The sequence below is a fragment of the Rhipicephalus microplus genome, chromosome 9, assembly GCF_043290135.1.
Source record: "Rhipicephalus microplus isolate Deutch F79 chromosome 9, USDA_Rmic, whole genome shotgun sequence".
Classification (NCBI taxonomy): domain Eukaryota; kingdom Metazoa; phylum Arthropoda; class Arachnida; order Ixodida; family Ixodidae; genus Rhipicephalus; species Rhipicephalus microplus.
In genome coordinates this window covers 89,249,846-89,271,482 of record NC_134708.1, presented here as the reverse complement: position 1 = coordinate 89,271,482, position 21,637 = coordinate 89,249,846, and the positions used below count along the sequence as shown (strand labels likewise).

Sequence of the window (21,637 nt, the reverse complement as noted above, 5' to 3'; positions counted from 1 at the left end):
CATGGCCAGTTCTTACACTTTATCAATGGACGTGCACGCCTGGCCCTGGCCAGCCCTTCATTGCTGTCATTGGCAGCTTCCAGTCTGCAGATGCCCTTTGCCTGTTGGCCGTACTTGGTTCCTCATGACACCGACGGCTACTAAATGCTGCCATCGGTGAGTTCACCTTGCAGAACTAAATTTCACCGGTACTATAATTCACGCAGTTCTATAACGTGTGCAAGTTTTTAAGCCCATCAGATGTAATGTTTCTCTATGGTAAGTTGAAGCATGAAAAATTTACTACTACTGTTATATACATACATATATTACGGAGCAAATACATAAAAAGTTTTTTGTGATTTGATACAAGTGAGTTTTTGTTTGATTATGTAATTGGGCTTGTCGAATGACCACGTTTGATAGTTGGAAAGTTAATGTGAATTTATTTTTCAGGAGACAGGTTGCACTTAAAAAATTTATGTTATTTTGGAAAATTAGTTCTATAGACGATTACCACTGTGGTAGTACTGTACTTCAGTAGGACATATATATTGTGGTACGTAAATTTTACATGAGGCTTCAGTTTATTTCAAAGTGATTATAGCAGATTTTGGTCACATTAACGAAGTGATAGCTTCCTCAAATAAGTTTTAGAAGTGAGTGCTTTTAATGATTGTTTTTAAATATCTCGTTTTTGGCTCTTCACAGATCGCAGAGATTGGTTTGTTAAGGTCCTGTGATGCATCAGTTGCACATTCTGGCACATCAATCCTCATCATTACTTGAAGCACCTGGTCAAAAATAGGAAGGACACGTTCTCCCTAACTGTGCAAGCCTATGTCACTGCTGGGACCGTTATCATTCAGCGGATGTGGCGTGGAAGCATGCATGGCAGCCTCATCTGGAAGGACTGCGATCTGCTTGGGAGCTTTGAGGGCACAAAACTGCCTAACGGCTGGCTGCAAGGTTAGTTTTTCTTTAATACATACGATTACATGAACACCACTTACTGTGCACAAATTGAAAACGCAAGCATGGTTGCTTTCAGTGAATACCTGTAATATTCTTACACATAATTCTTATTCAACATTTATGGAACTAAATTGCAAGATAATTGACAATGTTTAAAGCTGAAAGCCTGCAGCTTATGAATGAAACTCCAATATACTGAGACTCAAAAGCTTGTGCATTGAAACGAGCACAAATACTTTGATTCCTTATTGAGCTCTCGAGCTTGTGACTCCCTCTGAGGATCAAGTGCTCTGTAAGAAAATAGCAAGTGGGTGAAAATTGCCTGGCTGTTCACAACTTGCAAGGAGAAAGACCTATTGAAGAAACCTCAGATGATATAGGGCCAGTAACTGCATCTTTCACCTAATGTCGCTTTTTCTCTTTCAGTGCTGTTGCTTGTGTTTCAGCCGAACATGTTCAGCACGATTGCATAGTGATATATATTTTTCTACAAACTGTACCTGACCTAAGTATGCATTGTTGATCTCTAAAGGTGACGTTCAGTGTGTTTCAAAGCCATGGCTTCTAATTTCTCTGTCTGTGGCTAGCCTATTTTAGCAGCAGAGCGATGCAGCTAGCACACAAGCAATCCAAGTCATGGAGCGCTCCTTTGGTGTTCTGTGCAGGACGCAGCATATCCATCCGGCAAGACACTGGTATCAACAATAATGGTGAGTGTTGGTGGCACCTGTAGGAGCCCGTTGTGTTTGTTGCGTATGATTATTTCCCCTGATGAAGTGCATTTTTGAAAGGTTTTCTTCATTTAGAATAATAGATGTCAGCAACAAGCACACTCATAATCCACAAGTTCTTTGTGTCTTCTAGACTGCCCATTTGCTCCTATATGCGGTATGGTGAGCTGGCTATGTTAGACAGCCTTAAAGTTATGAACATTGGCTGTTGTGTTGTAATGCAGTCTAACTTGGTTTTCTTAATGAACTTATTTGTGGCCTACTTCTCGCACCTAGTGTAAAGTCGAAATAGAAGAAACTCTATTGGCTTTTTATGCCTGTCAGAAGTTTCATGCCTTCATCTATAACATTGTAGTTTTGCTCTTGTATCATATTAAATATATTTTCAGTCTTCACTGTTTGTGTGTGTGTGTGTGTTGAGGATTGTCATTGGCTTCTGAAAATACAATATCTGTAAATATGACCACATACCTGACAACTATTCACTCTAGCATGTAGCATGGTTGTAACAATGATTTGTATTTTTTCAAGTTCCAGCAGTAACAAGGGTTCGGTGCTCCACGGTCATGTACAGTGCATCAAGAACAGAGCAAAGAAGACCAACAAATATAAAGGGACCGCCAGTGACTGTTCTCCTGCTGAAAGAATACAACAGCAGAAAGAGCACATTGTGATGTCAAGAGCAGCTGCTTCTTAACTTCTTAGCAGTGCATTATTCAGCAGTTCATTTGCTTGCATTCGAAATTATTTAAATTTTGCATGGAAGATACCAAACTATGACACTAATTTAAAGGCTGCTGTAGTGTTAGTGGGCAAATATTTTTGAGCTGAAGTTTTTAACATGTGTGTTAAGTGCCTGCGTGCTTCTACATTAACATGCCAGAAATCACAGCATCCATGGTCGCCAATGTTAACTGTGTTTGCATTCTTTGTAGTACAAGAAGTAAAGCCATGGATGCAGTAATCGTGTACTTAGTCGATGTAATCCTTCAGTGTACACTCATTTGTATAACACCAATGATGCCATGAGTGTATAAGCTCTGGGAAGGGAATCTATGTGGATTATTTTATTTGGAAGGAGGAGGATCATCACTACTCCTAGTATATCTTAACAGTAGATTTTAGTGCTTGGGTATTATCCCACTGCCTGTCCGTTCTTCAAAAGTCCACTTATCTACTGTGTAAGTGTAACTTTTTAAATGTATACTTTGCTCGGATCTACTTATCTGCTGTGTAAGTGTAACTTTTTAAATGTATACTTTGCTCGGATAGGTTTGTTCATAATGTAATGCAATTGACTTATCATCTATGCAGCTCTACTCAGACTAAAAATAAAAGTATTTATTTTTATATGTAGCTATAGCATGCATTCACTTGTGTTTTTCTAGGTGCCTGTACAATTGTTTAGCCCTACAAAAGTGCTGGTATACTCTAATATTGAATCTGGCATCTTAAAATAGTTTGTTAATGGAAGTAAGAATGTGTTTACAGCCAATATTACTATCCTCAGATAAACTGTGAAAACTCTCTGGAAATTTATTAACATTTTTTTAACTTTGTGAAGGCAAATGTTGTTATGTTCTTTTATTGTGGTCCCTGTTTCATGCAAATGACACATAATTACTTTGCAGTGGCATAGTATTAGTTGTTATTTTACACATATGTGCTGAGCAACATCGCAGTTGAGGCCAGCAGCAAGACATACATGCAGTGCACTGGAGCATCACCTCACATAGTGTACAGTCTTTGCCCACCAGTAAACTCAATATTTTGAATTGAATTGAATTGAATTGTTTATTTTCAACATAATACATGTCGAGGGATGGTATGGCTAAAGGCAGAATTAACTGCCTGACAATGGCCCTACCACCCAAGCACTGTCCAACAGGGTTGTGGCTATCAGTAAGAAATTATACATTAGAAAGCGGAAGCTCAGCACGGAAAAAAAAAAACATGACATAGCGCTACTTGCAAGGGACGACGACATACATATAGGAATAGTAGAATTGAGTTCTTTAATGTAACAGGTCTTAAGCCACATGTTGTTAGAGGTCTACTCATACTATGAAGGGCACGCAAGACAGCAAATATAATTTAACAACACGCTTAAACAGGGATTTTGATGAAACTTCATCATCAAAATCCCTGTTTCTCAAGCAGACTAATAGACTAATTTTTCAAGCAGACTAATAGACAGCTGTATGGGAACTGTGTGTTGATGTGCAAACTTTGAAGTCTTTTGGAGGAGTGTATTTCATCATTTTTTCCAAGTGAAGTAGCTACCCAACGCCACAACTGGTGGGAATGTGGTGGTTTCCTCTCTCCAAAAGCACTCCTACCAGCTGTCTCATTGTTAGCATGGGGTGAATTAACGAACTGGAAAAATAATTGGTCTTTGTTTTCTTGGCTGAAAGAGTCACTTCTACCGTTGAGCCACCACGACGCGCCAGAATAGAAACTTTTAGCTAAATAAAGTTGATTCTACTTTTGAGAAGTGTTTTGGGGAAACGAAATGGCACCTATAGCTGTCAATATAAACACTGTTTGCGCCAAGGAGCTTAGTAGCTTATAATTGTATCATTCATGTATTGTCTAGAATTTACTCGCGCTGTGCCAACTTTCAGCCCAAGTGTCCTAACATGCTTTGTTAGTGGGCTGTGAATGAGCCAAGCTATGTAAATAAACAGAGTACTCTTGCAGACATGTACAAAATATTGATGCACAGCCCTTTTTTTAGCATGACATTGTCAAGGGCTTTATTCTTGTGTTTTTCATAAAAACTGCTTGTCACTGGGCAGCAGCGCAAAACTATGCATCAAGTTTTTGCGAGATGGTTTGAGAAACACCGTGTTCAGACATAACAGTGCCGGTGGATTTCTCTCGTAAAAACTTTCTGTAGTATATTCAAAATGAGTGCATTAGAATTGTTGTTTTATAGCCACTCATTTTAATATTTACACCTGAGTGTATGTATGTATGTATGTATGGGTGTACATATGTATATGTGTGTGTGCATTTATGTATGTATGTATGTATCTTTTAAATGAGAATCGTTTATCATTGGTGAGTAAGTTTGGTAATGATTTGGCTGAATTTGTTTCTAGTTATTTCTCTTTTGAGCCATTATACATTTCAATTTGTTTTGTACTGCATAAAAATAAATGTAACCTTACACAAAATATGTGTGTTCGAAGAAGTTGTTTCATTTACCAACGTACAGTCATGGGCAAGAAATTGGGTAAAATGGAACGAACCTGCGAAGATTAGTTTAGAGCATAGCTACTCTACATGGCATATCTCATACACATTGCGTTGGTTGAACATGTCGATTTTAACCTTTAAATTTTAATCGGAATAAGCAAGCTATCACCCGTGGTTGTATATGTGTGTGATATTTATGCATACTGTGATACCGGTTCGCAATTACAATTAAGGTCACAAACCTAGTCAAGCTGAATACACGAATTTCGTCCATGCACCTTTCGTCTGAACTGGAACTGTTGTTAATAAAAAATAAACTTCAGTTTAGAAGTTTTATTCTAGTAACCAAAAGCATGGTATCTCTTTATCACACAAATCAAATCGCCATTGTTCTGTTCCATTCTGGACAATAGGGGACCCTCTCAGCGGAACTCGATTAACTGCTATAGTTCATTTTAACCATTGACAGCGATATTACACTGAAGCGTGCAGCATGAAAAATAGCGGGAGAGAAAACACAAACTAATCACTCTGTTTGCGTCAGCTCTAACCCTCCGTGCTCTTTGGTCTTGCTGCATGTGATAATGCCCACCAAATTAGCACGAAAGCGTGTCCCTACAAAGGCAGTCAACTTGGCTGCAAGCAGTTAGCTCACTGCATGTGTAGATTTTCTTCAAAACACCGTGAAGACTGATTGCTGGTCGAATATCCAAACACGTGAAAAGTAATATACCAGGTATGATATTGGTACTTCAGCACTGGACACTTTTGCGATAAGAGAGGATGGAGGAGAAAATTATGACAACTGAATTTGAAGGAGCACAGTACAGCGCTTTTGGGTCAAAAGGGGAGTGAAAGAAGCAAGTGCGAAAGCCTACTTCTCAAAAATTTAGTACCCGCCACCACGCATAATGTCAGGCCGGGCAGCCTCTTGAAAAAAAAAAGTGCTCAGTGACTCTGCGAATCGAACCAAGTACCTCATAGATTGTAGTTGAGCGCTGTAACCGCTCGTCCACTACAACAGTGCTTGCATTCGCCTTATTGCTGATATATCGTCATTCTTTCGAATGAAGCCAAATGCAAAAACGTGCGGTGAAACTTTGTCAAAAATAGAAAAAAATAGTTAGAATGCGTTTGCCCAAGGTTACTAGAAGATAGAAACCGGCACGTGTGACTGTATAACCGTGCGCTATTTATTCTTGTACATTACTGTCATGACGTTGGGGTAGCCGGCTCTAACGTAGGCTACCTTCTCATAGTTTGCCAAATATAAATAAGAAAATAAAAATATATATCGGCCTGTGACAACGCTAATCAACTATTATGAGTTCACTGTCACTAGTGTCACTTTCACTAGATGATCGCTCAGTTTGCTTCCATTATCGTTATTTAGGAAAGTTTTGGCTCATTAACTCAACTCTCCTAATTAGCATTGATTCTGACATCTAAGGACAGTCACACTTCATCTCGCTTTCTGAGTGGCTGTCACTCCCATATAACGCGTACTCCACTTTTTTAAGCTCTCCGAGCATCTGACGCTGCTTTGCGGAGATTTTCCCAGACGTCTGCTGGGCCAGAAAATCATCTTTATTATCTATCAATTTCAAGCTTTCGCGAAGCCGAAACGAGAGTCTCTTTCTCTCTCTTTTCATCCTTTTCGCACGTGTGATAACGTCTCTCGACCTCAAGACTCGTATACACGTCCCTTGCTTTGTTTGCGCACTCAAACAACGCTGGACGAAATATTTGCACCGTGTTTTGTGAAAATCATTAGCACTGAGACACCTCCCGACGAGTCTCCCTAATTTTACGTAGACATATACCAAAGCGTAAGCGTATGCACGTTCTCGCATTCCGGCTTTATAAAAATGCTGCAGTGCATGGAACCAGTGAAGTTGCGCTCACAATTTCATTTGATTACTGCTGTTATGTATTTCCGCACAATTCGTCTGCAGGCACCAAAGTCTCTCATGTGTCTTGTAATAAGAATATTGTAACAAAGGCTATTTTTGATTATTGGTACAAAACACCCTTACATTCACCACTATAGCGTGCTAGATTGCACCGAATTAGTTAAGTAGCAGCGCAGCTTCAACGAAATGTAAGGTAACTGGTCGCGTTAAATAGGGGAAGACATTCGAGGCATATTTTCAAACATTGCGTGCATCGATTTTTGTGTGGTTTCATTTATGTGGTGCACCTGCAGTGTTGTTTACTTGTACTTGGCGAGATAGTGCATGGATTGCTCGATGACTTAAGGCCATCGAGCAATTTCGTTTTTATTTTAGCTACAGTCGTTGATGAAAGGCGAGTGCTTGGCTTTGCACAGCCCGCCAAAACGCCTATTACAACGTACGCGGCATCCCGTAAGCGCAGACGCTCGCGGAACTGAAACTTAGATGCAGCGAATCATTGGCTATCATTGTATACTCTCGATGCTAGACGCTTTGCGTGCTACCTTGATATTATCGGCACACACTTCTTTCTTTCCTTGTCGTTTCATCGGCTATCGTGTGTCCTCCTTGCCCTCTTAAGTGCCGAATACGTTAAATTCATACCCGCGCTATAGTAATCCCTCCAGATAAGAGCATTTTTGGCTAAGAAAATGCGTAGCCAAAGAGAACGCTTTGTGAATTCGGGCCCTGGTGTGCGGCGTGACGAGCCTTACTGCGTATGAATCACAGCTGGCTGAAGCCAATGCCACCTAGTTAACTTCAGGCCTTCTCACTGCATCTGCTGTGGGCTCTGACGTCACTACATTTAGTTCATGTGTATCGCTGCACAAGCGTGCCTACGCTTGCTCTCGTCACTCGACAGATACGAATCACGAAGGGCGACGAACATTTTTCGTGTTTTGCAAGTGGACTTGTTAGCGACTCTAGAAGACCGTCTTTTTCTGTGTCCATGAGATGCAGCGTAAATGTGTGATGCGTCATGTGCACTGGATATTCGCAATGAGTGCAGCTGAAAGTCGGAATGGTTGGACGATGCTGCATGACAAATTGTCGCGGCAGAGGGACCAAAGTTTCGAGTGTTCTCGTTTCTTAGGTACAACCGAAGAACTAAATGGGAGCGTGTTGTTCGTTAAACTGACGTCGACATCCAGTTTCTTCATTACTCGAAGGTACGCGTTTCCCTACTACATATCTTTAGTTCATTACAATGACCCCATCTCCGCTATTGATTGGTATGTGGGGTTCAACGTCCCAAAACCACCATATGAATATGAGAGACGCCGTAGTGGAGGGCTCCGGAAATTTTGACCACTTGTGGTTCTTTTACGTGCACCTAAATCTGAGCACACGGGCCTATAATTTTTCCACCTCCATCGGAAATGAAGCCGCCGCAGCCCGGATTTGATCCCGCAACCTGCGGAGCAGCTGCTTAGCCACTAGGCCACTGCGGCGGGGCTCATCTCCACTATGTTCAGTTCTTGCTCTAAAATAAAGGTGTCATGTGTACTTCTGAAAATAACATACGTGCGTGGCAGTACGTTTGAAGAACAGGTGTTTTTTTCCTTCAGTGTTGGCAAACAGCTTGGTTTTGGCGATTTTCGCCGCGGACTTGTTGTATTACCTCTGGTAACTTGGATGAGAAAAATGGAACGAAAGCATTGCTCTTCTCAATGCATTGGTTTTGTGCATAGTGTTTTCTGGCCGGCGTTCCTACCACGTTATTGGTTGGCACCGTAACTGAACATGTTTCCTTCAAATTAGATGCATGTAGACACTTCCGGTAAAGTTCTTTGTTGATTGGTATTCAAGTATGTAATTTCTATTGCAATCAAGAATATTTACGAACCACTAATAAAAATATAACGATCCAAGAACCGCGAGTGCAGTAGAAGCGCCCACGGGGGCTACACTGGGTACTATAAACCCAGTGCTAGCATTTTTCCCAGGCCCTAAATGACATGATTGACTACCTTTACAAAAAAACTTCCAGCCCATCTACAAAATTACTACTGAGCAGTAGTCACCCGGGATTCGGGATATATGTAGACAAATAACAAACTTTCTGTCACCCCCTGTGCCCTCTGTGTAGGCCGTTGGTGCACCTGTTCTGCAGAAAGTCTGCGGAGCATTTGTACTCGTGCAGGAGGCAGCATTCGTGCAGAATATCTGCGGAATGTCTGAAGAAAGTGTACAGAAGTTCTGCAGCATTTCTTAAAAATATTCACAGCGTTTTGTCATAGTTGAACTAAAAGTAATAGCTATCATTTGCGTTAGCACAAACATTCAAGCAACATACAGCGTTGAAGGTTGGTCGTACACCTACCAAAAAGGTGCCCGACACATATATGAAACAACAGGTATGTAAATACCAAACGCATAGATTTTTCGCGCTTCACAATTATCCATTACCCAGTGTATATAGCCATGTGTGGTAGGAAAGTTCATATGGTTGGAAATTTTACAGATACACGTAACAGAATACGTGCAAAGTTATGGTAGCTCTGCGGTAGCCATACAGTACACATATCTCTTATTTTGCACTTGACAAATGTGCAACAATCTTTTATTTGAAACAGATAACTACAACCTAACAGAAAGTCGCATGGGGCTGCAGAAAAGCTGCAGCATTTCTGCATGCAGTCTGCGAGCTAGGGCGACCGGGGATTGACTGATGGGTGATTGAAAGGTAAAGCCCACTTAGTAATTGTTATAAATTATGTCATGAACCAGAATGTACAAATATATCCGTATTTTATATACACCTACACATGCACTCACCGGAACCAAAATTAATCGCAAGTCTACTAGTCGTCTGCAGGAAATTTGCAGACTAGGTCAATAAGGGGGTGACAGGTGGGTGACTGATGGGTGACTGAATGGTGAAGACCACTTCGTTACAGTTATGCAATGTGTCGTGACCCAGAATTTACAGATATATACGCATTCAATATACACATCCACACACGCATTCACAGAGCCTCCTATAAAACACAAGCCTGCTTGTTGTCTGCAGAAAATCTGTATACAGGGGTTACTAGTTGGTGCAGGATAGGTGACTAAAAGGTGACACACATTTAGTTATTCTTATCAACTGTGCCATGGCACAGAATTTGTAGATATGTACGTATTAATTATGTGAATCCACACACGCACTCACCAGGCCCACAATAAAATACTGGGCTGCTTGTCGTCTGCTCAGCCTCTGCCTAAATTCTGCAGACTGGATCTGTACGAGGGTGACTGGTGGGTGACTGAAAGGTGAATTCCATTTGATGATTATTATCAAAAGTGCCATAATCCAGAATATATAGATACATACGTATGAGTTATATATATCCACGTGCACGCAATCTGGGCGCACACCATCATAAGCGTCTGCTTGCCTTCTGCTCGGCGTCTGCAGAAAGTCTGCAGACGAGGTCCACAGAAAGTTTAAGTCTACAGGAAGGTGACTGGGGTGACTAATGGGTGACTCGTAGGTGACAGAAAGGCCAAACTCAATTTTAAAAGGATACGCCACACTGCGAGGGGTATGAGAGCATAAAAGAAAACCCCGCTTGTCTTGGCAGTCACAAGATATTTTTGTGAAACGAAAGATTGTGTTTTCACTTACGATAATAAGTGCTCCATGGCTCAGTGGCGAGCACCTTACACTCTTGGGATTGTCATCACCCTGATGTCGTCCTGAGTAACATACTTGTGGCAGCAGCACACACTCTCTTCAATAACTACAGGTCTATGAAGACAGGTTTTCGAAATACTACAAATGAAACTGCAGAAACATTGCAAATGAGTAAAAAGAAGCTTTTCATGCCCTATATGGTGATTTTGTGCGTGCGTGTATGAGTGAGTGTAAATAAATAAAATACATTGAAATTCACCTAAGTTATTTCGTCACTTTGTTCGTCCATCAAACGTTTTATCTACCACACGTTCGACAGCGTACAATCTGGCTTTTTCGTGGAAGAAGTGGCTCAAAGGTGAAACTCCAAATGCTTTCAAGCGCAATAAATTACTTTAACCGTTACCCAAATGGGAGAATAAAGCTCTTAGGCATGTAAAACTTGCCACGAACGCTTTATCTTTGAACAGGAGGCGATGGTGGCATTGTATTTACAGCCTTCCATATGAGCGCTCGCTCGGGCAAAACAAGTGATGTCACGGTGGCGGTAAGCAGGCCTGATAATATTCTCCTAGGTCGCATTGCCCAAGCACTGCCAGAACGCGCTACGCGCTACCACATTCGTGCCTGTGTAAGAGGCTGGGTAACTCAAAGGAGGTAAAAAAATTGCCAGAGTGGGAGCTCCTTCAATGCTTTGCCTGCAATAGCCAGCTTTTACACCAACAATCTCAGAAACGTGCTATTTTCTGATGGGGCTCATTTTTACATCAAGTGGCCTTGACCTGGTAGTTTAAAGGTTTCGTTGATCACAAATCAAGAGGTAGTTGTTTGTGATAAAATTTGCCCTGAATTTGAGGCTTCCTAATAACACTAGTAACAAAAGGACCCACTTTGAGCACTATTTGACCATAAAGAGTTGCACGGTAAACTCGCTGGGAGTGCCACGAAAATGCTCCTCCTCAATCGCCCAACGCCAACAGCTCATCATGCCCCTCGTATAATGGCTGCCGCAGCCGCCATGTTACGGTGAGTACGGCTTCGCTCGTGGGCAATTATTTCAAATCCATCATATTTTTCAAACCTCCTTTGGTAAGACACTGTGGCCTCTCCCCTAACACTCCCAGACATGGTGTGATGACATCTGAAAACGACGTTTTACAGACACGGGATGAACGAGCGCGTTGTATCGTAGTTCCAACCCTCTGGCACGCCTATACTCAGTGACAACTTTTTGTGGCAGCGAAGACTCGTTCTCTGGATTTTGTGCCAACCGGTTGTGCCCTCGCGGTCTCCGAGGTCAGCGTAGCTCTAGCCGACTGGACTAGCCCTACGCCATCTCCTCACGCCGATCTTCGACGACAGCGTAGTTCTGGCCTACTGGACTTGCCCTACGCTATATCCGGGCGCCGACGAAAATCTCACCATAGGTTCCCCGTCCTCATTCTCCTACAACCGTGTCCATCTTTCCTGGCTTCTTCTTACTTCCGTTATTCGTTGTTCTTACGCGTCACTCTCTCCTTCCTCTCTCTTTATCTCTTTACTTTTTATTCGTATCCTTTTAATCCCTTCTCACCTCCATCTCTCCTGAGCTACTGTTGAGGTGTCCTCCCCCTGAGGGACAGTTACAGGCTCAATTTTCTCTTCTTTTCACCTAAAATCACTTCCCTGTTTTGTGGCAGCGCAGCCAAAGCTACGTGGGCGGAGCTTCTGCACACGTGTTACTGCGCCAAGTAGTCTGTTTTCTAGCAATTGCGGTTTCTGTTTCAAAAGCACATCTGATATATACTTCTTTTCACGACCACCATGCAATAAATCTTACATTTATATGAAAATATAACTAAAACGTTCATTACTAGGGAAACAATATGAAGCTTTTTGGGAGCGTTGAGATTTATTTGGGAAAAAAAACTACGGCCGAGGAGGTGCTAAGCGGTTGGAACAAAGGAAAGCCAAGAAATGATTTCCTGAATTTTAGTGCATACTTGGTCGGCATCATTGTTTTCCTTTTTTAGAGATGCAAGGGCTTTCTAGAGGCGCTCACGTTATGTCTTAAGGGCCGCGAAGGCAATGACTGGAAGCAGATATTGTGGTACCAATCAGTCATGAGCGGGTGTCTGACGTTTGTAAATCCAAGTGGGTGAAATGCAATCTTTACTCGGCCGATAACGCTGTTTTTGCACAGTAAACAGGGTAATATACATGAACGCGTCTGTTACCCAGGCAAAGCGCGAGGAACGACTCTCTCCGTGGGAGTGGTGTTACAAAACGCAATCTTCAGCGTTATCGTATCAACAATGTTGGGAAGCCGAAACACCGACCACGTATACAATGCAATTTAAGAAAAGGTTCGTCAGTTTTACGTACAGTTTCCAATCGCACACTTTCTTTCAAGCAGCTGGTGATGCAGAAGACTGGCAGACCACCTCTATCACTTTGAAGGCGGTAGTCCCACTTATATCACTGGCTAACCAATTCTCGGCGATTGTATACGCGGGAAACAGAATATCTCACGACGCAGCACTATCTGTGTTTTTCGTGATCGATGAATACTAATAATCTAATGATCGCGCACTCATGCTCACTCTCAAGCATTGATATGAACTTCCTGCAACCGAGTGACGCCATCGTTGTTTACCGGGATATGAAACAGGTGAAAGTGCACCAGAAAACCAGAAAACAAGAAAGAGCTAAAAAACGAAAAACCTACACGGGTGATGCTTCATATTAATAATGCGACAAATCTGGATCCTGTTATTTACATATTTTCTTTTATAATTTTCATTTTAATGTGCATTGTACAAAAGTTAGCGTTCGTGGACAACACGCAGAAGTGCAGTGAAAAATATCGTGCTTGGACTTCGTAGCCTTGGCTGTGCTGCCACAGAAAGTTGTCACCTAGTATAGCAAGTTTGGACTGTGATGGACTGTGCTGTGCCATGAATCTGCTCACACGCCTAGCGCATTCGGGTATGTGTAAGTGGCTGTGTAAGAGGCTGTGGCCTCTGCCACATACAATCCCTCAGTAATCGAGAATGATGTCGAGGAATTAGATTCTGCAGACGCGGGATCAACACACGTGCTCCCACGTCTGCATGAACGAACGTGCTTGATCTAGGGTGACAAAAGTGAACGCACGCACAGACAGACAGACAGACAGACAGACAGACAGACAGACAGACAGACAGACAGACAGACAGACAGACAAAGAGACGGATGAACGGATGAAGCAACGGACCGACGAACTCTTCGGCCCACTCATCATCACTCACTCCCTAGACATTGTGTGAATTTTTTCTGTAATTTTTTGCATGCGTTTAGTAAGGGAAAAATCTACATTCGCGAAATGTTTGACAAACTACTTGCTCGAGATTACTTGCCGGAGCGCGTGTCGTTCTCCTGTGACAGACAGTCATTGTAGATGGGTCCCGATCAAACAGGAAGCACTCTTTGTTGGCGAATATAAGCACTTCGCATAATATTAAATGAAGGTTCCTGGTTACAGTAGATATCAGTATGTTCGTCTAAGCTCCGCTAGGTCACAATACGGAACGAAGCTTACCAGCGACCCAAGTGTGGGTCTTTATCATGACTGGGCACGGCCTGATGGACGAACGAACAGGCAGACTGTCTGAACATGAAAACTTAAAAACCATCGGTTAAAAAAGACTCTTAAGCACCCTTTAAAAGTCTGGTTCTCTAAGGCTAAAAAGCTTAAGCCCCTCGCCTTGCGTGTTTTGAAGGAAGAACAAAAACCACAAGGGAGAAGGCAGGGAGGCTAACCAGGCACATGCCCGGTTTCCTACCCTACACTGGGGGATTGGGAAGGGGGTAAAAATAAAGATGACAGAGAGATGAAAGAGACGAGAAAGAGAGAAAGAAAGGATTGTCAGTGAAAGAGCTGACGCATATGCAGCGGTGGCACTAAACAAAAGTTTAAGGTGCTCACAGAGGTCTGTTGTCCTTAGAAAGCACAAGACGGCTTTGACTGCCTTTCGAGCCGACGAAAGACGAAGAAGGTGTTTCATTAGCAGCTGCATAGAAAAGTGACGAATCGTCCAATTGTCGCAATGCGTTCGAAAGCTTCTGTCTCTCAGAAGCTAATCGAGGGCAGCGGCATAGCAAATGGTCGATGTATTCTTCGGAGCTGCAAATGTCGAATTCCGCATTGTCAGTCGATTCAATGATGGTTGTACATGCTTTTGTGAAGGCAACACCCAACCAAAGGCGACAAAGAAGCGAAGCTTAACGTCGACGAAGTCCGGATGGAGTGAGAAGTTACAGTCGAGGGTTTATTTGGTAGAGCCTCGCATGTCTTATGCTAGGGGTGTTCAACTCCAGCAGACACAGACTACGTGCCAGGTGCCGAAGTTCCTTTGCAGCGTCTGTCCTTGACAAAGGAATCGGAAGGGTGTGCTCTTCTTGGTGGGATGTGTGAGCCACGTTGTCTGCAGAATCATTGCAACTGATCCCACAATTACCAGATAGAGGCTAAAAAATGACTTCGTGTCCTGTTTCTGTGACGTGGTGAAGAAGCTTGACAACCTCGTACGTTGACTGTTAGTGGCAACTTCTTCGAAAGACTGACTGCATGCCCTGTAAGGCCGGTTTCGAGTCGGAAAACACAGCCCATTCACTCGGTCTCTGGATATTGATGTACTCTAGGTTGCCACGCGAAGCCACAAGTTCTGCCACCATAAACGTGGTGACGGGTGACAGCTTAATTTGCAGAGTGATCCCTCTAGCTGGAATCGCCGCCACGCTACCAGAACCAGAAGCTGCGGTTGGATCATTGGTGTATATGTGCACGTCGTTATTGTACATTTTGTGCAGGAGGTGCAAGCTCAATTGGTTTTAGGCTGACAAAGGGAAATTTGATTTTTTCTATATTACTAGAATTGAAAGACGTGCTTGCGGAAGTGTCAGGTACTACGCAGGATACACCAATTTATCCGCAGGCGTAAAACCTGATGTAAGTAATACATGATGTGCATAGAAATTTGCACTAAATTTCGTACGGGGCTTCTCAGTCGCGAGGGTTTCCAAGTGGTGGAAAGGATTCCTAGCATGCTGCCTGAGGCACGTGTGCATCGTTTCACTGGTGATGTGTGTCATGATAAAGTAGTGCTGTGCAATGGCAAAGGTTTCAGCTGTGGATGCACAGCGGGGTAAACCAATGTGTATCCTAAATGCATGGTCTTAAATATTTAGAATTGTGCACAGGTTCGTTTTGCTCGTGTTAGATATAACAATTAGACTCCACTGCAGGAATCTAATAAATAATACCTTGTACAGCTGTAACATAGACTCGACAGACACCCCCCAACTTTTTCCGGCAAGAAACCTGAAGAAGTGACCAGGGGCAGTCAGCCGCTTTCTCACGTAGTTTACGTGTGGGGTCCAAGACAGAATTCGGTCCATTATGACTCCCAAGAGCCTGTGACTACGGTTGCGTGACACCAAATTCCCGTTAATTGATATGCCGTGAGCGGACATTGGCTTTCTGGTGAAAGCCACGACTGCACACTTTCCACTTGCGATTTCGCGCCCTTGTTAACGTAGGTGGTGTGATGTCACCGATGCTTCTTCTGAAGTTGAGCGTGAAGTTCAAGTCAAGTCACACCTGATTTCCCCACACAGATGTCATGAGCATAAATGAAACGTCTAAACTGCTCTAATTAGTGTTAGGCTGAACAACATCAGGCTTGCCCCGCCGTGGTGGTCTAGTGGCTAAGGTACTCGGCTGCTGACCCGCAGGTCCCAAGATCGAATCCCGGCTGCGACGGCTGCATTTCCGGTGGAGGCGGAACTGTTGTATGCCCATGTGCTCAGATTTTGGTGCTCGTTAAAGAACCCCAGGTGGTCGAAATTTCCGGAGTCCTCCACTACAGCGTCTTTCATAATCGTCCTTAATCAACCTTTTACGACTTCCAGTGTCTCTTCAACTATCGCGAAAAGCTATTTTCGGCCGAGACTGTGGAACAATAATTTAGTTTAATGCATATTAGTTTTCAGACCTACTCTTTTGTTTTTCTTGTTGAGTACTTTGATAATGAGACCTACATTTTCCATGACTTACTCGTAAAGGCAATGTATGATTGAATCACAGATTAATACCATACTCTCCCTTCATTCTTATTCCTAATTCTTGTGAATCTAGGGCCTTAAAAAGCTCTTGTCAAACGTGGTCACTAGCATTAGAGAGATTGTGTCTCCCTGTTCTACACTCTTTAACGGGATTTTGTCGACAGAGAACTATGGTAACCGTAGATTCGCTGTAGATTTTTTCAGTGTGTTTATGTAGGGTTTGTTGATGCCCTGATTTCGTAGTGCCTGCATCACTGCTGATGAATCGACTGAGTCATCTATGAATGCTATTTATAGAGATTGGTTGTATTCTGTAAATTTCTCTTTCATTGGATTAGTAATATGAATATAGTATACTGTGAATTAACCTGCACGAGATCCTGCTTGGTCCTTTGGCTGTTTGAACTCTAATATCACGATAAATCTAATAGCTAATATTTTTGTGAATAGTTTGTAGAGAACAGAAGTTAGGCTGATTAGCCTGTGAGTTTTTAACTCCTTGACGTCTCCTCTCTTAACAATTAAAATTTTTGGCGTTCTTCCAAGATTCTGGTACCCTTCCCGTCAAGAGACACTTCGTATATAAAGTGACCAGTTTTTCAAACAAAATTTTTCCGCCATCTTTCAGCGGGTTTGTTGTTACCTTACACTCACCAGCGAATTTGCCTCGTAGCATTTCTTCCAAGGCTCGCATTACTACCCTGTCATTACTGGGTAGATGTTGAATTTCTGTAGGCTGTTACAGCTGCTTGAGATATAATTCTCGGTGGTTCGTCTTTTGTACGGCTCTCTGTATGAATCCTCCTTCGCCTCAGCTATCCTAATCGTATTGGATATGACATTGCCTTTCTGTTCCCTTGATGCATACATATACTTTGGGGTTATGCACAAAATTGCCTTCGCAGCTTCTACTCTTTTACCGCGTTTTACAGCCTGCTCTATTTCGCGCATGTTTAACCTTCTAATGTCAGCTGCCTTACGCAATTGATTAAATTTTAAAGCCCCAACAGCTTAATTTTTTGTTTGCGTTTGAAGCTTTCATAATTTGTCGTGTTTTAATGGGATGTTTCGTCTCCTGAGGTAGTTTGCCAGTGTCCTTCTTAGTGACTGTACCTCTGACTTTCATTGCACACACTTTGATAATTCCAGTATCATTATCGCGCATTTTGTCAACGCCATCGTCGGTTAAGTCGTTCAGAGCAGCGAATCAATTCTGAAGTGGTATTCTGAATATCTGTACTCTACCTCTAATCATTAGTTCGATAAAGGGCTTCTCGCCTCTCAGTTTATGGCTTTCTTTTTCTAAATCTGGGTGAATTAGCTATTGCAACTCTAGGTGAATCTAGGTGAATCTAGCTAATGCAATTCTGTGGTCACTGCATTAATTCTTGCGCACTATTTCTACATGCTTCCCCACCGTGGTGGTGTAGCGGCTAAGGTACTCGGCTGCTGACCCGCAGGACGCAGGATCAAATCCCGGCTGCGGCGGCTGCATTTTCGATGGAGTAGGATATGTTGTGGGCCCGTGTGCTCAGAATTGTGTGCCCGGTAAAGAACCTCAGGTGGTAAAAATTTCCGGAGCCCTCCACTATGGCATCTCTTATAATCGTATTGTGGTTTTGGGACGTTAAAGCCCACACATCAATCAATTACTTTTACATGCTGTGATAAACCTGGGTGTGCACACAGATTAAAGTATATTTCATTTTTAGTTCGGTCATCAGGATGGCGCCTCGTCCACTTACGGCTAGCCCGTTATCTGTAAAAGCTATTTAGGTTTTTTAACTAATACTTTTTAAAATGAAAAACATTTTTAGCGAACTTCGACGACTTTAGCGTATCTATCTACCTATCTATCGAGCCGCTACGTTTCGGTGCTCTCATGGTCACCCCAATAACTTGGCGTGAATTGAACGAAAATTAGCGTGGGAGGGTAAGATGGTTTGACAAATATGACGCGCTGGTTAAGACATGAATAGTGTCACAATCTCGTCGCGTACATCGTCAAACGCTTCCCGTTAAACAGTGACACATACCCACGGGCGGGTATGTGCCGCTAGTATGCGGGTATGTGCTACAGGTGATCGACACTTGGTATCTACCCAGGAACGACGAGGACACACGTGGGCAAATATAGCATGAGAGCGTTAACAAACACCCGACGTCGGCAACGTTGACCCGACGAATGCAAAGAATAAATTTCAGGGTCCCAGCTGTAATCGAACCGAAGTATTCTGCGTAGCAATAAATTATTTTACGACAAAGCTAAGCGAGGTCACGGAATTACTTTTCAAATAGACGGTAAGCTTTGAAAAACGTCAGAAGTGGTTGCAGTACTGCCTACCCAATTTTATAAACACGGCATATTTACTCCTTTGATATTGCCGTCACGTCGGGTTAGCGTCCATCGTGGTTAGTTAATTGACATCGCTGAAGTTGATTTATGTAGCATTGTCGAAGGCCAGCATGCTCGCGAGCACCAGCACATCATATCAGCTTCTTATGTTGCTAGTACGAACGTTCAAGTAAGCATTGTTGCGCATGTGAGCCCCGCTGCGGTGGTCTAGTGGCTAAGGTACTCGGCTGCTGACCCGCAGGTCGCAGGATCGAATCCCGGCTGCGACGGCTGCATTTCCAATGCAGGCGGAAATGTTGTATAGGCCCGTGTGCTCAGATTTGAGTGCACGTAAAGAGCCTCAGGTGGTCGAATTTATCGTAGCCCTCCAGTATGGCGTCTCTAAAAATCTTAAGGTGGGTTCGCGACATGAAACCCCACATATCAATCAATTAATCGTGGTGCAAGTGCAAACAGCTGGGTATGTAAACATCTGAAAGTCTTCAACATATGTCTGTGTGGGCAAAATTTGTACATATAATTAGTTTCATTTCGTGGCGTGTCGCTGAATAAAACATGGCAGCATATCCATGGGGTGAATGATGGGGAATGGGGCGAAGCATCCGTCCGTTCATTCGTTCTTGCTCGCGTTCATCCATGCGTCCGTCTGTGTGACCGTCTGTGCGTGCATCTGTCCGTACGTCCGCACGTCAATCCGTGCGTCCGTCCCTGCGTCCGTCCATGCGTCCATCCGTACGTGCAGCCATCCATGCGTCCGTTAATGCATCTGTCTGTGTGTCCGTTCGTCCATCTAGTCAACACTCCAAGTACCATCATCTCGGATCTTTTTATCATATATTTCGCATATAGAAGCATTGCCATCCAGCGGACATTCCAAGGACAAAACGAGAGGCGGCATGCGCACACTTTCTCATGGCTTGCGCTTCGTGTTTACTTCCTCCCTTTAACCACCTCGAGTTCATGGTATATACTAGTTCACTGTATTCATGACACTGTGGCCCGAAGCTCTCTAACCCTTTCTAAAACCAAGAGGGTACGCCCAGCGAGTTAACGTAGCAACCCTTTCTTGTCAGACATTGCTCAATGTACATGCCAATGGCTGCTAAAAGGGGAATGAGAGACAGGAGAATTCGGGTTTTAGTTAACGCGCACGCTGCGAAGTTTTCATTTTTTAACAACGCACAGAAGAAATCTCCCACTGGCACCACCTTGCAGCTCAAAACATAAGACTGGGTACGCATTATGACGAGGGACGAATGGGTGCCGCTTTAAAGAGCTTCACTCTTAAAAAATTATATCTTGGTCCCTTCCCTCCGCATGCTTCGCATAACGTCAATTTCCACGTATGTGGGACCTGCCGTATTTTTTTACATAGCGTCCCATGTTAAGTAAGATAGGAAAATCATGGTGCTGCTGCTCACCTGAATGAACCCAATCAGCGTGGGAAAAATTGGGCAATAGCTGTTAGTATTACAATACGAAAGGCCATTGACGCGGTTGTAACTAGACTACTTTACAAGAATTCCAGCTGCCAGATGTATGTAACCGAAAACGACTGCACCTGTTGGCTAACCACCCATGTCAATATAAATAGCTGTTGAGAAAGAGGACAGCCAGAGAAACTTGCGTTGGTAGTTAACTGCCACAAAATGCCCAAGCTTTTCAATACTGTTGTTATTTCTCCACTACTTGAGATGACAGAACGATACCAGAACTCGGTGACATCCTAAGTGTGTGAACCAATTATTGAGTAGTAGGAAAAAATGATAGCGCAACGTTAGAGAAGTAATGTTTTCGAAGGTTCATAACCAATGACGCAAGGTTTTTTTTTCTCTACGCATTTCGCAATAGACAAGATGCTTATGGCACGTTTCGTGGTTTATTTCTTTCAATTTAGGCGATACTTTAGGAAAACTTACGCATCGTGAAAACAAATTGTTGAACGTTACTGCAGAGAACGTTTGAACAAGCGAAATGGCTGGCAATGCCTCAGCTTGTTTTTTTTAGACGCAAATATTTTTACAAATGTTTCCTTTTCTTCGCCTTTCAGTTTCTGAACACGTCAGAGCACATATGGACTGTGCGAGCTACTAGACACGGAAACACAACCTGTCAATTTGATCATGTCCGTCATGTAAACTTTAGGCGTGTCTTTTTCAACAGAACCCTTATGGAAGGCAGAACAAGGTGAGAAGATCGTGTTTCTTATTTCTTATACTTTTGTTCTAATGCACTCCCTTCACCACTTTCTAGGCATTCTGTTCGACTGATAGGGGAGTTTTTCGAAGATAATAAAAGCAAGATGTATGTCACGACTCTAGGTACGTCAAGTATTTGTTATATGACGCACTCAATGCCTAAAAAGTCCCGCAACAGCAACATGGGCAACTCCCCGACACGCTATACCTGGTTTGCGGGAATGCCAGTGTCAGTCATTGTTTTTTAAAATGAGTGTACAGCGAAGTGCACTAAGAATATTTAACAGTGCTGTAGCAAATATCTTTAAATGCGCGGTCGCTCACTTAGTTACGCATTTTTACTTCCGTAAAATTTTATTTATTACTTTTTTCGGGTGGCACATTGCTTTAACCGCACTAACGACAAAAGAAGCGTGTTCGCCTTCTGATGTTAGCTACTGGTGTTAGCTTGGGCTAACAGCAGCAGCGCATCCAGCTGTCCATAACTTAAATGAAAAAAATCTTATAACATTAACAGCACGAGTGCGTTCAGCTGT

At 42.9% G+C, this 21,637-nt stretch overlaps 1 protein-coding gene across 2 annotated transcripts in view; it reads left to right on the top strand.

The window, feature by feature from the left end:
• The window catches only part of LOC119165560 (uncharacterized), a 55,074-nt gene that overhangs the window by 6,088 nt on the left and 27,349 nt on the right, over positions 1-21,637 (top strand). For both annotated transcript variants that reach the window (XM_075872863.1, XM_075872864.1), the window contains exons 2-3: positions 20,954-21,090; positions 21,157-21,224. In XM_075872863.1, the coding sequence (XP_075728978.1) occupies positions 20,954-21,090; positions 21,157-21,224 (205 nt within the window). The remainder of the gene's footprint in view (positions 1-20,953; positions 21,091-21,156; positions 21,225-21,637) is intronic.